At 41.0% G+C, this 17,857-nt stretch overlaps 1 protein-coding gene across 1 annotated transcript; it reads right to left on the reverse strand.

Annotated features, from left to right (window-relative positions):
- Positions 1-16: 16 nt before the first annotated feature.
- Positions 17-15,406, reverse strand: TSGA13 (testis specific 13). Its single transcript, XM_065884308.1, has 8 exons — positions 15,325-15,406; positions 14,223-14,397; positions 11,755-11,833; positions 9,813-9,884; positions 8,731-8,937; positions 4,118-4,257; positions 3,420-3,547; positions 17-286 (listed from the first exon to the last, which is right to left on the reverse strand). The coding sequence occupies exons 2-8, from the start codon at positions 14,243-14,245 to the stop codon at positions 117-119; spliced, it is 819 nt and encodes a 272-aa protein (XP_065740380.1). The 5' UTR covers positions 14,246-14,397; positions 15,325-15,406; the 3' UTR covers positions 17-116.
- Between the last annotated feature and the right edge of the window lie 2,451 nt (positions 15,407-17,857).

A 17,857-nucleotide genomic window follows, 5' to 3' on the forward strand; every position in this document is an offset into this window, starting at 1 on the left:
AGCCCACGCCCGGAGAGGGCAGAATGAGATTTTATTTGGTTGGCACGCCCTAAATGGCGACTTCTCCAGGCCGCTCAGTCTCTGGAGATGAGGCGAGGGGCATGTAGGGCTTGTTTTCATTTAATGACACTGGCGTTTTTTATAATCCACTGCTGGGCCCTTCCGTTGCGGAACGCGCTCTCTCCTGGCGCGGTTCTGGTGGGCTTCTCCTCCAGGAGTGATGAAAGGGTTAATGGTTCCCAAATCATCTGGGAAGTTGGCAGGTCGCTCCCTGACTTCTTGGAGACTGCAACAAAGCACAGGGCACCTTCGTGAATGTGGATTTCCAGAGGGTTTAGGACACTTATTGTGAGACGTAAAAAGAGACCCGCTCGGAGGGCCGAGAAAGCTGCTCTTTACTCTGAGCAAGAGGATAGGTTTTGGACCACGGACTATCATTCCAACCTTCTTTATAATTCTTCCCTTCATCAACACCCACCAGTTTAGGGTCTTCCCTATTTAATCCCACCCCTTTCAAACGATTCCATCTGTGGCCATTTTGACGCTTACATAACGCTTAACTAAGTGAAGGAACTTTCACTTGTATATTCATATTCCTCTTAGCCTTTTCAGTTCTCCTGTCCGAGAGTGTAACTAAGAAACTGTTTCTACCTTTGGCTTCACTGTCATCACTTTTTCCAGATTCTCTTTCAACTTCTGCCCTTCTTGGACCCCTCCGTTGTGGGCTCTTCTTGCTCCCATCCCTCCCCCCCCATTTTGAAGTATTATGCCTTGTAAATATCCCTTAAATTTGTTTTCTTGGGCTTCCCTGGTGGCACAGTGGTTGAGAGTCCGCCTGCCGATGCAGGGGACACGAGTTCGTGCCCCGGTCCGGGAAGATCCCACATGCTGCAAAGCGGCTGGGCCCGTGAGTCATGGCCGCTGAGCCTGCGCGTCCGGAGCCTGTGCTCCGCAATGGGAGAGGTCACAACAGTGAGAGCCCCGCGTACCGCAAAAAAAAAAATTTGTTTTCTTATTCCTACTGCTGTCACCTTAATTCAGGTCCTATCTGTTTGTTTCTTGGACAGCCTCCTAACCAGCCTTCATGGCCTGGTAATCTTTTACCAAGCAAGCAATTCTCTGTGTAATCTTTCTTTATTTGGATGCCTGGTAAACGTGGAAAATTATTGATGGAAGGAGGAGTTGCTAGGTTCTCTTTTACTTGAAGTAGAGACACTGTTTCAACTTCACAGTGGATTGTCTTTGTTTAGGAAAAGCACAATAATGGGCCCTTTAGATACATAAGTAAATATCCACTCATTTTTCTTGAGGGAAACTGTAAAGTCACCATAATTCTAATAAATGCTGCAGACTGAGATGTTAAGTGTTCTGTTTAGAAATGTAAACTGGGATACCTTAACAGAATCATGCCCTTGAAAAATCAGAGAGATTCTAATCCAGATTAGATTCTAGACTGGAGAAATTCTTCCTCCCAATATGAATTTAAGCTGAACTGCTGATATCCTGCGTATGGTATCATTTAAGATTTAGCTCTGACTAAATGTACTATTTTATGTTTGCCTTATCTGGCTTATAAAGCTCAAAGCTTGCTTTCCATGTGGAGTTTCCCTTGAAGGAAATAGATGTTCCTACTGATTTATTCTGGGGGCTGAAAATAAACAGGCTTAGGGGAAGGAGCTACCTTTTCCCCTTTCTTGGGCCAAGGGTATTAGGAGCCTAGGCAGAGACAGTGCTGGTAAGCCAAGAGACTCCCAAGAATGGATAATGTGCTGGGGGCCTGCTGGGAAGTATGAAGGGACTGAGGAGGGGTTGAGGCTGAGCCTAAGAGTGTCCCCTTTTAAAGCAAGATAAATGACTCTCTGCCATCCTTTAATTTTTCTTCACATCTATGAAGTGTTATTTAATATCACAGCTTGGTTTTAGCTGTATATGGGGAGTTAAGAGAGGCAGGAGGGATGTCAGGTGGTGCAGCAGATAGGTACAGAAGGAGCAGAGACACTTGAAGAAGCCAGGTAAGGGATGGTACGATATGACCTCATACCTCTGGAACTGTGACTGTTTTAGCTGAGGATGGCTGCCAATCGCCAGGATGGCCTTGTAGAACAGGGAAGCATACCTTAGGGAGTTCCAGGAACTGCTCGAGGAGAGCAGTCCCGTGGGAGAAATGAACCTTATCTTGGAGCCATAGGCTGGTGAAGTCTGGGGAGCCATCGATTATACTTCTAATACACAAATGTGTGTTCAGTGCTCTGAAATTTTTCAGTGGGTCCCAACCGCCTGCTGGATAAAACCTAAGCCCTTATTTATACAAATATACAAAGCCCTTCATGACCTGGCCCATCCATCTGTCTTACATATGGAAAGTGCTATTATTATTGGTGCTTGATAAATATCCAACACGAGTAAGTGCCCCATAAATGTTGCTAAATGAATGACAATTTGTGAGGAGCATTTTTGTTGTACCCCTTCCTTACAACCTTATCCCAAACCTCTTCCACGCCACGTCCTGCCTCAACCCCAAAGAGACTCATGGACCTCTGAGACGCATAGCTTATCCTTTGGCCCTTCTAGAACAGTTTTCCTCGAAGTGTGATATGCGTACCACTGGGTAGTTTTAGGTGATACATAGATAAACATTTTAAATTTTAATTATTATGGGACTTCCCTGGTGGCGCAATGGTTGAGAATCCGCCTGCCAATGCAGGGGACATGGGTTCGATCCCTGGTCTGGGAAGATCCCACATGCCGCGGAGCAACTAAGCCCGTGCGCCACAACTACTGAGCCTGTGCTCTAGAGCTCGCAAGCCACAACTACTGAGCCCTCGTGCCACAACTACTGAAGCCCGCACGCCTAGAGCCCATGCTCCGCGACAAGAGAAGCCACCACAAGGAGAAGCCCTCACACCGCGACGAAGAGTAGCCCCCACTCGCCGCAACTAGTGAAAGCCCGCACTCAGCAGCGAAGACCCTACACAGCCAAAATAATTTTTAAAATTTAATTATTATGAATTTGATTAAATGTTTGAGAGAAATGTATAAGAGAAAAAAAACCCATGTGATTAGTATATCAAACCCATGATGTCAATGATATAGTATTAATTAGGACAAAAAAAATAATTTGAAAGAAAAACATTAAGTAAATAACAGGGCAAATAACTCATTGACCAAAACTAGTAAAGTGGTTGGTGATGTAGTTTGGAAAACACTATGCTAGAGCTTTCTTGAAATGTGAGGATTGAAACAGGGTGGAAAGCCTAGCACCACTTGGGCCTCTATCAGTTCTTGGCTTCCATGCTAAAAGGAAAACTAGTCTCCAGAACCTCCAAGAGAGATTTGCCCTTATCTCTCGTCCCCATGGTTTGTCCCTCCTGCCCACATCTCCATCCCATAAACCATTGTTTTGATAGAGAGGACCTTACCGTCACTCCTCAGATCTCTTTTACAGACTGGAGCAAAGTTGAGCTGAGGGTACATTTTTTTCTGTTTTCTCAAAGCACAGATCTTTGAATACTTCCCTTCACTCTTGAAATCCTTGTCCGTGGAAAACCTTAACAAAGAAAGTTCATTTAGTAGATCCTAGGGTGAGGGATTAATGGAACCACTCACTGCATTCTCAGATTCTGGGGGACAAGAAAGGACAGTAGGATTTGAGGGTGTTCATTGGTACAGAGTGGGAGTATTGTTCAGTGGAAGGGATGCTTCTAGAACCTAGCATTGTAAACCTATGAAGGAACTCCAGAATCTCCTCTCTCCTCTCCAAACAAGATATAAGCTCTCCTATAACCAGTTTCAAATCAAATCTCATACATAGCAAATTGTTCCTATATCACAACCCTTAACAGGCACCGAGGGAAATTTTTTTTTGTTGCTTCCTCAAAGCATGGACCTTTGAATACTTTTCTTCACTCTTGAAAATCATTCTTGTGAAAAACTTTAGTTTTGCATTACTGTTTCTCTGTTGCTAAGGTAGAAGTGTGGTTGGGGATCATGTAGGGAAGCTGTCCTATTATTATACAGTTGTCCACATTCCGTACAACCGAAAAGTGTTTGTTAAATCATATTGAAAAGAGATAGTTGACACGAATAAGGAAAAGGTAAGAAAGAGCCAGGACTTCACCTAAACCATTGTTCTCTCTTGGATTTGGGGTCCTCCAACAGTGTCACAGGGAAGACTGGTTTCAGCCCAGATCTTAACTTTTTTTTCTGATACATCAGAGGTAGGAAGAAGTTCTCTGTGGGCTTGTGCGGATGACTTTCCTGCAGCAAAGGGAAGAAGAGTAAGTGAGGGAGTTAGCTGAGTCTCCTGGACTTCCTGACCTAAGCTCCTGGGCTAAGCTCCCGTTCCCCTAATATCATGCAGCGAAACCTGCCGAAGAGGGAAGTAGGGATGCAGAAACCCAAAGAAGAGAAAACAGTTCCCTGGGTGGGCTAATACCTGTTCGTTTCACAGCCAGATGATTTGTCCAAAGTTAGGTCAGTTTCCTAAGTAATCAATTAAGCTTGCCCACTAGCCGTTTGTAGTAAATGGAAGAAAAATTTCCCAGGGTTTGAGAAGGATTCAACTAGTGAATCGCTTAGGAAACCAAACATTTGGTAATAAATTGGGAAATAGATCCATGGGATTCTACCCACCTTTCTTGGAGATGGCTGTCTCATTCACATCCCATTCTCCGTCTGCAGTGAAAAGGCCACAGAATGGGATGTTTTGTGAGGTAATAATTTCATCATTATTAAAGTCATAGAATCAAAGACTTTCAGAAAGGATCTTAAAGACCATCAAGTCTAACCATTCATCTGACACTCTTATTCCCTCCATAGTAACACTGTCAAGTGGTCCATCTTCCTATATCTAAAATCCCAGCCTACTTAATCTTTGATCAGCTGATTGCTATCCCCTGTAACTTCTACCCTACAGTCCAAACGGAATAAATCTAGTGTCTCTTCCACAGAATCCTTAAAGAATTTGAAGAAATCTATCACGTTCCCCCTGAGCGCCCTCTCTCTTCCAGGCTCAACATTGCCAACATTTTGAACTTTTTTTTTTCATATGACATGGCTTTGGGTTCACTGTTCTCCTGATTTCTCTCATTTTCACTCATTTGAGAAAGTTACAACTTATATTTACACATTATGTTTATAATTATATCTATATAATGCGTGGCAATCTGAAATGAAAACAATATGCTAGCTGTAGCAACTGCAGGACACATCCTATTAAAGTCTCTATTCAAGTGTCATTGCTGCTTCTGAGAGCCTTCCCTAACTACACTATCTAAAATCACCACTCACACCCATCACCCTCCATTCCCTTATCCTGCTTTTGGGGCACTTAACACATTATACATTATCCGTGCGATTGTTGGCTTGCTTATGGTCTTCTACCTCACTGGAATTAAACTTTGACTTAGTCACTGATAGATCCTTACTACCCCATAACGTTGCCTGGTACATAGTAAGTGCTCAATAAATATTTGTTGAATGAATAAAAGAATGACAATGAATGAATAACCAAACTAATTGACCCATACTGAACGTTTTTGCTCAGAATTTTCAAACCTCTTTTTTAAAACTGCTTGCTGCCTGAACCAAGTCTTTTCAATTCTGTACTCATTCTCTTTAAAGTCTTCCAGTTTTGAGGAACAGGAATTCATTTAAGTTACCTCAATTAGTAGGGGTTTTACGGTAGCAGCATGTGTGCCTAGGACCTAAGACACAGCTAATAATCTGGCCACAAAAGAGCAGAAACCTTAGCAGAGCTAGACCTTAGAGCAGAAAAACAAAAATAAAAATCTTATCTGGAATCCAAGGCAGCACTATCTAGGACCACTACTGCATGAGTTTGTCTATCTTGTCTCATATCATTTTGCATCATGTCATTAACACGCTTCCTACTTTCTTCCTGTCTGCTTCCTTCTGTCTCTAGTGTTCATTCCTTACCTTTACCCTGCTTATCTTTTTTCTACCCACAGCTTCTGCTTATTCATTTCTACTTCAAGCTGCCCCTACCTTCTTCCTCATGGTTTGACGTTTTTATGGCCTTCCTCTACATGCCCTTTCAGGTTTTATTCCCACAGCCTCAATCTTTTCCTTTCCCAATTCAGATGCCTGGAAGCAAGAATATGATTAGCTCAGGGATTTTGGTTGTTGATAAGTTACAAAACCGAGCAGGACCCTGTGGGGCTCCTGGGCACAGAAGCCTTTCTGTCCCCCATTTCTTGTTCATAGGGAACAGACTCCAGCCTCCAGCCTCCATGACCTTCCTTGAGTTCCAAAGGGAAAGATTCGAACAGTCGCTAACCAAGGGAGGAGCAGGCAAGAAACCACCTGAGGCAAGATTAACCAGAGAAGCTCCTCAAGACCACCTGAGATTAAAGGAGTGCAAGCCCTGCACACACCTTAATCTTATCAGTAACCTTTGAACCATTACTGTAAAACTCCTCATCAAATCCTCCCAGGTTTGGAACGTAGTTTTTCAGGGCAGGAGCCCACTGTGTCTCCCTTTGCCTGGCAAAGCAATAAAGCTATTCTTTTCCACTTCACCCAAAACTGTCTCCAAGATTTAATTCAGCGCTGGTGGTACAGAGGCCAACACTTTGACACCAGTTAGTTGGTTTGGGTTTTGGTTTGGTTTTTGGGTTTTGTTTGTTTGGTTAGATTTGGGGGTACCGATCTACACCACAGGTCACTAACCAGCCTATGAATTTTGCTTCACTGGATCAGGTGGCCTTCGCTGGTCCTAGGTAGGCATAGAGAATTGAGTCTAGTTATTCAAAATAGGACCTTTCGGGGCATCCTATTCTTCACAGACTGTGGTAGGGCCATGTCACTTAGAAGGGGCTGTGAGTATAACAATCACCGTGATAGACATGTCTGGTTCATTCTTCAACTTGATTGCTGGTACCCACACTCTTCTTATACACATGTCTGGGTGTAGCAAAAGAATGCTTCTTTTGTGCATAATCTTAGGCTCACAAAAGATTATCACATTTGTATAGTAAGAGAAAGGGATGCAGCATGAATATTAAAGAGGCATTCTAGATATTGGGCATTTCCATCTTCTTGGACTTCTTCCAGATAGCCCCATAAAATTACCATGCTGCCAGTCTTTGACAATCAGAGCCTTAATACTGTCTATTAATACAATTTGGCTGGTACCACAATTTACTCATGAGTACGATCAGGTCCCACATGTGACCTGGAAGGCTCACAAAGTGCCAGCTGTTGGAAGAAAGCTCTTCTTGCACCAAGGTTACGTGATAGTCTTGTATTTCCTTCTCTACCTTGAGCAAGGCAGCCCTGGCTTGACATTTGTTCCTCTCAGTGTATGTTATCCACTACCATGAGAGACAACCTCTGAGGTTACGTCCAAATGGCACAAATTCTGAGACCCAAGGAACCATAGGCAATGAATTAATTAACTCCTTTGTCAGCATATACCACTGGATATTAGCATTTTATCATCCGTTTGGAAAGGAATCTCTCACTGCCATCCATCTAGCTGATAAATACTAATTCCATATTGACCACATTTTATTATAACAGTCTGTCTTGGATCATTCCACTCCCAGCATCAAATTTCTGTAATAATTAGATTTTTAAAATTTACACTTTCACTTATTTAATTTCTTCTTGTTATATTAGGCCAACTGTCAAGGCTGTCAAGATCTTTTTTAGATCATATGCTTAAATATCTCTTAATTGATTTTCTTCATTTCCTCTGTTATTGATTTATTCAATTCTTCAGCATCTCTCACTTTGACAATTGTAGTAACAATATAGCTAATCTTACTGATTTTTTTCTCTTCCACAACTAATACACCTTTCTCTCAACTTCCTAAAAAGCTCTTCTAAAATGCAAATTTGATTTTACCTTTTATCTCCTGCCATTTACTCTCTTACATCCCCCTAAATGCACCTCAATTTCTCATGTCTCTATGCCTTTGCCCTTCCCACTGATTGGAATATTCTCCTTTTTTTTTGGACAGGGGTCACCTCTTCTGTAAAACCTCCTTGATTACTTCCTACTGTATATTAGTGTATCTTGTATATTCTTTTATTATTCATATATCCTGGTGTATATAATAATTACTTTTTATATCTCATTTATTGATCTGTCTCTCCTGTTAGACTCCAAGTTCCTTCAAGATAGAAACTGTCCTGTAATCATCTTCATATTTTAGTTCTTAGCTTAGTGTATGTCCAGCAATTGTTTATTGAATTGAATTTGAACTTCTCTAGTGTATAACAAAGTCCCAAACATCTGGCTGTTGTGATAGTAAATTTTCTGTTCTCCCCTTCTGACACCCAAGAGCAGTGGGTATAGAGCATAACCCTTTACCCCTTTCCCAATTTGATATTCGTTTCTGTTCCTTGTTCGTCATTTCCTGTTTTATCTGTTGCTACTTTATACTCAACTAGAAAGCCAGTGGCTAGTTTACCCTTTGTTAATTACAAACTAAATATCTTTGACCAAGGAGGAACAATTTTGAATTAAGACCCTCTTTTCTCTGTGTAATGAAGTTTCATGACCGAAGTTTGTACAACTCTGATTCTGAGTATTTCCCAGGCCCTCAGATTCTATTTGGTGAAGCACATGGCAAAGAATAAGAAGGAAGAGGTTGGGTCCTGAGTACCATCCTCCATGTTAGGTTAGCTCCCTTCTTCAAGCTAACTCCTAATTCTTCAGGATCCTTACTCAGGGTGCCAGGAAACTTCCCCAGGTGCCGTTACCTTGAGCAGTAACTCACTGGAAAAGTATTTTGATGTCATGTCCTTTCCTTGATGGTCGATTGAGCAGGGAAGTGGGTTGTTGGTCATAATCAGTAAGGTCTTATCCTGATCATACTCTGTTACTTTCAATGTGAAGCTTTGAATTTTCCTGTTTCGAGCCAGGAATTTATGCAGTGCAGTGGGCTTCAAAGGCTCATAGTACTGGGCCTGAGCAGACAGAAAGATTTCCAGAGAGACATAGGGATTAGTTCAAGAGCAGATTAACAAATCAGTTGGCTAATCTTTTGCCTCTATGGGGTAGGGATAGAAGCCGGACAGGGGCTGGGTTTAATAGAAAATGTCTGAAGTTCTCTGTCCCTTTCTCCTCTCAGAGCTTTTCCCTGCAAACAGACCAAGGGGCTGGGGAAATGAGACGGAAAACTTTCCACATTAAAAGGAGTGAGGTGACTTCATTCTTGTGGAAAAGTTGTGCCCAACATTGTGCCCAAGAAAACAGGGCAAGCAGAAGTTTCTATGTTCAACCTAAACGGCCTTCTCTACAACTCACTCTGAGGCAGAGGGGGGAGACTGCCAGGAGCCAAATCTCCTAGTTCAGAGAGCCCTGAGGGGGCCAACACAGCCCTTACCCGCATCTTCCTACCCACCAACGTTTCTCCACAGGCACAACCACATTAATATGCAGAATAAACACAAAGTTAAAAAAAGGAAAAGCAGTCAGAAAGACAGCATGTCACTGAAGATGTAGTGGGGGAAGGGGCACGCCCACTAAACTTGCTTTTCCATCAGTAGGAGGATTAGAGAGAGAAGAAGGGAGAGGGAGAGAACAGAACACTTCCTGATTTGAAATATGTTTTCTCAATTAAAAACAAAAAAATCAGCTGCAGGGACCACCTTCTTCCCAGTCCCGCCCTCCTCCCTCACCACCATTCCCAACAGTGTCCTGAGACAGCTCTGCTTCCCTGTCCTAGGAGGATGCACAGTCACAGAAGCTGGTGACACTTGGAGGCACTTGGGATACTCTGCAGTGGGCCTCAGCTGAAACTTGCTGTTGGAGATCTTGGGGGAATGCTTTTATCACCTACCAAATTTGGATGGACTGTGTAATGGTGAAGGTTCTCGAGAACAAATTTTGATTGCCCGACTGCATCAAAAATCTAGAGACAATAATCAAAATTAGTATTTCAAGTTGTACCTATTCTAAACAATATTCCATTCCTTACCTCACCTTAGTCTGGCTAAAATCTGGTCTCTAACTTAAATTAAGTGAGAAGAACTCCATGCTCTGCACCCTGGGTTTCTGGAATGAGAGCCATAGCATGGAGAGCTAGGTTCTAAGGCACCCTGACAGGGTAGCTTGTACATGGAAATGTGGACCAGCTTTGTGAAACGTTAGGAGCTGTTAGGAAGTGAAGGGGTGAAATAGACAAGGGCAGCATCAAAGTTTAGACCGCAACAAATCACCCCTAGAGCTCACACCTCTTTCTTCTGCCTTTTCCATCTCTATAGAAGGGAAATCAGGTGAAAAACAAAACAAAACATGCAAAATCAGGTGAAAAACAAAACAACCTTTAAGGAGAAAAACAAGTTACAGAAGGGCAATAACTTAAGGGCTGTCAGTGAAAGGAAGCCTGGGGGATAACTGCTTTCGGGGCTGGGGGCGGCACACAGAAGGGAGAAACAATGGTGCAGTCTGCATTTTTGAATATTTCTGTGACATATGATTCTTCCAGAAATGTGGCAAAAAGTAATTGAATTTTGGTAACCCTTCTGTCCACCACTTTGTGTTTTTTTGCTGGTGGTGGTGCTGGTGATTGGTGGATTGCTTGAGTGCCATGTCTGGTGGTAGAGTTGCTGGACCTCCTCCATTTCCTTCTGCTGACCCCCGGGGCTGTTGCCTGGCCTCTAGCTTAGCCCCAGGTTGTCTAAGGATATATAAAAGGGACAAGAACACAAGGAGATAAAAGCTCTGAGTTATCTCCTTCAGGCTTGGCCTAATCAGGAATCAGATAAAGAGCACAATCCTGTATGTGGATGAGCATTTCTAAAGATTGCCATGCCCCCAAGGAGGTGATATAGTAAGCTGGGATTCAGAAGAAAGGGAACTCACACTGAACAGGTGAATGCAGCAAGAAGGTGAATGGAGAAGAGGGAGATAGTAAGAGTAGGACAGAACTGTGTGATGAGGGGAGGAAAATGCCAGGAGTTGGCAATTTCCAGGGCTTGGAGGAGGACTGTGGGGAGGATTAGCAGAGATATGCCATACATTCTTTTAGGAATGCTGGGATGAAATAGGGGACAAATCCAAAGATGCAATGATTTCATTTGTGTTACCTTCTGTAAAACTGAAGTCCCTTTGTTCAAAACAAAAATACATTTGAAAAACTGGCTTCACAGATATGACATATATATTTAGAATCACAGACATCTCAGAAAAATTTATTTGGGAGAAGATGTGAAGACTTTTCCTTTATAGTTGTTTTTTTTAATTAATTTTTTGGGGAAAGTCTCTGGGAAAAATGTTTTTACTCCCAAATTTTTCTAAGGTATTGCATCTTATTTCCAAATTAGTCTCCAGTAGTTGACTAAATCCATAAGAATGTCCAAATTGGAGTATGTTTTTAGTTTTATGTTGAATTGTACTATCTCTGGCTGATGAAATAAAAGTTGACCTGGAAAATTCACTTGAATATGATAAACCTTGGGAAGCAACCAAGCTATCCAAAGGAGTTTTGTTGCAAGAAGTGACCACAAAATCAAGTTTAAGTCAGGGTTTAACACTCGCTCATCCCCTAAAATAGATTTCTGGTCCCTGGGTTTTGATTCTTTGTTGATATGTCCCTGTCTCTTCCCTTTTCTATGTCTCTGTTTCTCTTTCATAAAATTAGATAAATTAACGTTGCTTTCTATATAAATCTTGACCCTGTTTTGCTTTTCAACAGGAAGTTTGTGAGACCCAGCTTATAAAGTAGTCTAAGCAATTCCAAAGAAAGATTATAAGTGAACATTGCTAATGCTCTTTCTTACCTCATCACTATCAACAATTGTTTCTTTCTCAAATTTAACTGGGCTAGTTCTTGAAGTCTTTGATTTGCCATACTGAAACCTGAAAAAGAGGCAGAATATTGAATTATTTTTTTCTTACTCAGAGTCTTGGTCTTCTACATGTCTCAACCTCTCTCAATGAAGTTTGGGGACATGACTTAGAAGAGCCCAGTTTGGGTGATCACTAATTGCATATGTATGGGTAGTAAAGAACAGGACTCATTATTCAGCCTGCATGCTGGGCTCTTCAGTGTGAAGAGTTAATCAAGTGGGACCTCTTGAGGACATGGTGACAACTGATAAGTTGATTTCTTCTAAAATAGGGGTTTTAAGAAATGCAAATTAAAACCACAATAAGCTATCACCTCACACTTGTCAGAATGGCTATTATCAAAAAGAACACAAATAACAATTGTTGCAGAGGATGTGGAAAAAAGGGAGCCCTCATACACTGTGGGGATGTAAATTGGTGCAGCCACTATGGAAAACAGTATGGAGGTTCCTAAAAAATTAACTAAAAATGGAACTACCATGAGACCCAGCAATTCCACTCCTAGGTATATATCCAAAAAAAACCCTGAAGATACTAATTCAAAAAGATACATGTACCCTAATATTCATAGCAGCATTATTTACAATTGCCAAGATATGGAAGCAACCTGAGGGTCCATCAACAGACGAATGGATAAAGAAGATGTGGTATATATGTACAATGGAATACTACTCAGCCATAAAAAGAATGAAATTTTGCCATTTGCGACAACATGTATGGTCTTGGAGAGTATTATGCTAAGTGAAGTAAGTCAGGCAGAGAAAGACAAATATTATATGATATCACTTATATGTGGAATCTAAAAAATAAAACAAACTAGGAAATATAACAAAAAAGAAACAGACTCACAGATATAGTGAACAAAAAATAGTGGTCACCAGTGGGGAGTGGGAAGGGGGAGGGGCAAGATAGGAGTAGGGGATTAAGAGGTACAAAGTACTATGTATAAGATAAATAAGCTACAAGGATATATTGTACAACACAGGGAATATAGCTAATATTCTATAATAACTTTAAATGGAATATAACATTTAAAAATTGTGAATCACCATGTTGTATACCTGAAACTTATATAATATTGTACATCAACTATACCTCAATTTAAAAAAAAAATAGAGGTTTTAGACCACTCAAGTAACTGGCCTAGTAGACTGCTTAGGCAAATTCTTTTGGGCAACTGGACAATCATAATACCCTTAAAGACCACCTACTGTTTTGAATGTCTACCTGCATACTCTTCTCCACATGGAAAGAGCTCTGCCCTTGCCAATAATTAGCCAATGATTCCATGAGAAGGGATACAGTTAGTGGAACTTCCCAACTAAATTTCCAATTCTTAATGACCATGCTTGGATTACTGGTTCCCTCATGTACCTAACCACATCTAAGTTTCCCTACCTAGAATTAAGGTAATAAAAACAATCATCAGTGGCAAATATTCTCATAATCTAAACTTTCATTTACTTTCCCATCTTCCTCTCCCCCAGATACCAGTTCCCTTTGGAGAAAAAGGGCAAAAGTTGCAATATTTAGTAACAAAGTATTTTGGATTCCTTGACCAATTCTTACTAAACCCATTTACTGCCCTAACATAGTGAAAGATGCTCATCAGTAAGATTGGGTTACTTAAAATAAATAGCCTGCTTTCTCTTTGGAGGTTAAACTAGCTTAAATTAAGTAGGACCCTGGAACTACCTCAACTAAAGCTCTCTCCTTTAAAAATGAGGGTGGCAGAGTAAAGACCAAAACAAGAAAAGTAGAAATGGCCAAGCTATGTAGTTGATAGGTCAACGGGCTATAGCATGGTATAAATAATCCCAAATCCAGGATCAAATCCCATCCAAGGATGGCTCACTTCCATCTATTGCTGGTCACCAGCTGCATCATTAACTCAGGCCAGAGGTCTTAAAAATAGTCCCCAGGAGAGAGGGTGACACATTGTGGGTAGACCAAAATAAATTCACCCCCACTTAACATCGTAGAGTTGGTGCCCTTTTGATGTGTACTGTTGCCTTAAGTTATCTAATAATTAACACTATATTATAGGCTTTATTGTAGCACTTTTCAAAATGATTCTTTGGTATCTAAGAGGCAGCACAGGATCCCAGATACTCTTGTTCAAGGCCAAGTTAAGGCATAGAACTGCATGAAAAATGTTTCTTCAGCCCAGCAGCGTCCATATTTGACAGCCCGGTGTTTTTCTTTTGGTAAAGCTACTCTAGTTGCTGTATGAAGCACAGATCAAGATCTGATTTTTGATCCAAGGACAGTAAGTCAATTAAAATGTTTTTAATGAGTGTCTACTCTGTGACTAGTACTGTTCAAAGTGATATGGACTACAAAATGAGTCTGTATAAGAAGGTATTCATAACTTAGTTGGGCAAACAAGACTACACACTTGGCCTGTCTCCTTTGGCCCATTACTGTTCACTGCTAAGTGGGCCAACTCAAGGCAAATATTCACCCAGAGGCCAAACTCAGTGCCTCTAAATAGTCCACGTTCTGCAGGGGTTCAGTTCAATCCAAACATTCTTTTCTTAGCACATTCTTTGTGTTCAGCCCCATTCTTGATCCTGTGTGGGAAACAAGAAGAGACTTATTGATGCCGTTGTGAAGGCAGAAAATGCACAAGACATGATGATCCTTGCCCTCAAGGACCTAAGTTTAGTTGGTAATTGTGGGGAGGGAAGAGAAAGTGATTGTTAAATGTGAAACAATAATGACAAATACATGCTAACATATTAGGCAAGTCAATTCATTTCTTGGGGCCTCAATTTCCTCATCTGTAAAAATAGAGTTAACCAAATGATTTAAAGGTGACGTTCTAATTCCACGACAGTGGTGAGATTTACCTATATAAAGACCTGAAATAAAATTAATTCACGTGTCAGTTGCGGGAGAAATTTGGAGGAGTAGCCATCCTTTAATGTATACCTCCCCTCTCAATATAATCATACTTTTCCAGATATTAGTCCTAACTGGAAGGTTATTTTGTTTTTGTTCTTTTGCTGTTGTTGTTTGAAGTGGTAAGACATAAAAGTGGGGAGGTAGGATGAGATCAAATAATGGGGGCCCTGAAAATTAAGGAGAGCTTTGATAAGGCCTATTAGCCCAAGCTCCTATAAAGCCTATGGGTTTGAAGGAAAGATCTATATTAATGTTAATAGTTTTGATAGGTGATTGCTCAGGCTTTATGTCTAGTTTGAGTGTCTAGACACAAACCCTAAATATGACTAGAGTTTATCACTAGACTGAGTTAACCTCTGAAACTTCCCTTCAAGGGAAATAGACTAATAAGCTTTTCACCCTTTTCTCACCTTTAGTTTTTCTGGAATTGTGAATCCAGCTCACATGTATATTGAAACTAAAATAAGTAGGAGCCAACAAATTGGGGGATATAAGGCTTGTGCTGTTTGTCTGCAACCCAGTGTGGGGGAAAATATCACACAAACACAAAAACTACATCTAAAATAAGAATAGAAAGATGGAGTGTACAATACCTTGAAGGACATTAGGAAAGCTTAGCTCAGGGAAGAAGGGGAAATCCCTTGACATGGAAACTGTCCATTTTGAAAATATTCTAGAGGAGACACAGGGAATTTGTGATGAAAGGGCAATCTAGAATGCTGAGGTGTTCTATGTTGGAGTCAGAGAATGAAAAGTCCAAACATTTCAAACAAAATCTGCTACAATCTGCTCCAGTTTGTTTTTCTAACCTATGACTCCCCAACATACACACACACTGACCCTTTCACTGTATCTTTTTGAAAATAATTTATTGAAGTATAGTTGATTCACAATGTTGTGTTAATTTCTGCAGTACAGCAAAGTGATTCAGTTAACATGTATATATACATTTTTTTCATATTCTTTTCCATTATGGTTTATCACAGGATATTGTATACAGTGCCCTGTGCTATACAGTAAGGATATATTTTCACTGTATCTTAATCAACCCCTGCCTTAGCCAATGTTTTTACCCTTTTCCTCAGACACAGTGAACATTTATTTCTCTTATTCTCCAAACTTAAAACTCTCTCCCCAGCCTCTTCAAACCATTTGAGTCTTCTTCTTTACTTACGTAACTACTTAGGCCTTTCTTCTTCAGAGAAGACTTTCCACATCAATCTAATCCCAAATTCTAGCCTGTAGGTACTGTTATTTTGTGCACGCAATTATATAGTAAATTGTTATTCTACGCATACTTTTCTTATATGCAGATTGTTTGCTCCCTAGGCAGTAAGCTCCTTGAAAGTGAAATATGAATTATATACATATTATGTTTGTTCCACCCACAGTGCTTTATACATTAGGCATTCAAAATCAATATTTGTTTATTTCAATATATTTGCCAAACATCTATGACATGTTAGGCACTGTCGTAGGTAATGGGATCCAAATAAAAATTAAATGCAGTCTTCGACCTCAAGGAGCTCACAGTGTAACCTAGAAGACAGACCAGGAAAGAGTGGAATGCAACACGTTGCAATGGGCATGTTAGAGAGAAGTTCAGGATGCTAGCGGAGTAGAGAGGAAGAGCACTTAACCTGGATAAGGAGAGACAGGGAGAGGTTTGGAACTCATCCCTAAAGTGAGCCTGGAAAGATGAGTATGAGTCAACCAGGTGAAAAGAAGAGGAAATGGGCATTTGAGAAAGAGGGAGCAACACAAGCTAAAACATGAACATAGAATAAAGCATGTCTTGTTTAGGAGCATTGCCAGTAACCACAGTATGCCTGGAACATAAGATTTGGTAAACGGACTTCACTAGTGGCACAGTGGTTAAGAATCCGCCTGCCAATGCATGGGACATGGGTTCGATCCCACGAAGATCCCACATGTCGTAGAGCAACAAAGCCCGAGCGCCACAACTACTGAGCCTGCGACCTAGAGCCTGTGAGCCACAAAGTGAGCCCGTGCGCCACAGCTACTGAAGCCCACGTGCCTAGAGCCCGTGCTCCGCAACAAGAGAAGCCACTGCAATGAGAAGCATGTGCACCGCAACCAAGAGTAACCCCCACTCGCCACAACTAGAGAAAGTCCGCACAGCAACAAAGACTCAACGCAGCCAAAATTAATTAATTAGTTAATTTTAAAAAAAGGATTTAATGAAACGGTAGCAAGGATGAGATGAGAGAGGAAGCCAGGGTCTAAATCCTAGAGTGAAGTCCCTAGAAGAGCTTGTAGGTTATTCTATGAATAATGAAGTACTATGGAGTGATGTTAAGTAGGGATACTTTGAACAGTATATATTTCTAAAATACAAAAATGGTGGCCATGTGAACTATAGATTGGAAAGATGCAGAGGCATTTGAGAAAGCTAGTTAGTATTGAGGAAGGGTTGAGAAGGGTCTATGGCAATTTTTGCCACTCACCCCTTTTTCCTAGCCCTGATGACTTATTCAAAGATGGTCAACCAGATTCTTTCTACTAGGAATTTGAAAATTTGATAAAGACAGAGAGATGAAAGATGATTGTAGCTGAGTTACCTTACCCAGTGTCCCAGACAGAAAGTTTGAGCTCCACCTGCTAAGGTCCCCAGAAACACCTCAGATCTAGTCTTCCTTAAAGCATGGTTATTCAGTTTTCCCTCCAATTCTGTGAGCTTTCCCAATGTCTTTTCAAATAAATACCCCTTCTTTGCTTAAATTAGTCAGTTTGTTTCTGTTGATTGCAACCTAAAAAGCCTGAACTGATATAAGGTCTAAAATAAGGTAGTGGCAATGAAGAAGGATAAAAGAAGGAGATCTGAAAGATGTTAGAAAGGTGGGATTAATAAGACTTGGTAACCGGTTGGATCCATGGGCTCATGAATATTACAGTCACATTTCTAGCTCAGTTACCTGAGTGAACGTGGGTGCAATTTACTAAAATGTAGCATAAAGAAGATGGAGTCAGTTGATGAATTTTGGTTTTGGTCCACTGAGTATGAGATGCAGGTGGGGACAGTGTCGAGTAAATGGCTTAAAATATGCTTTTGGGAAAGAATTACACATTTGGGAATCAGCATCAAGTATATATGCTAGCTGAAAG

Source organism: Phocoena phocoena, chromosome 9 (assembly GCF_963924675.1).
Source record: "Phocoena phocoena chromosome 9, mPhoPho1.1, whole genome shotgun sequence".
NCBI lineage: Eukaryota > Metazoa > Chordata > Mammalia > Artiodactyla > Phocoenidae > Phocoena > Phocoena phocoena.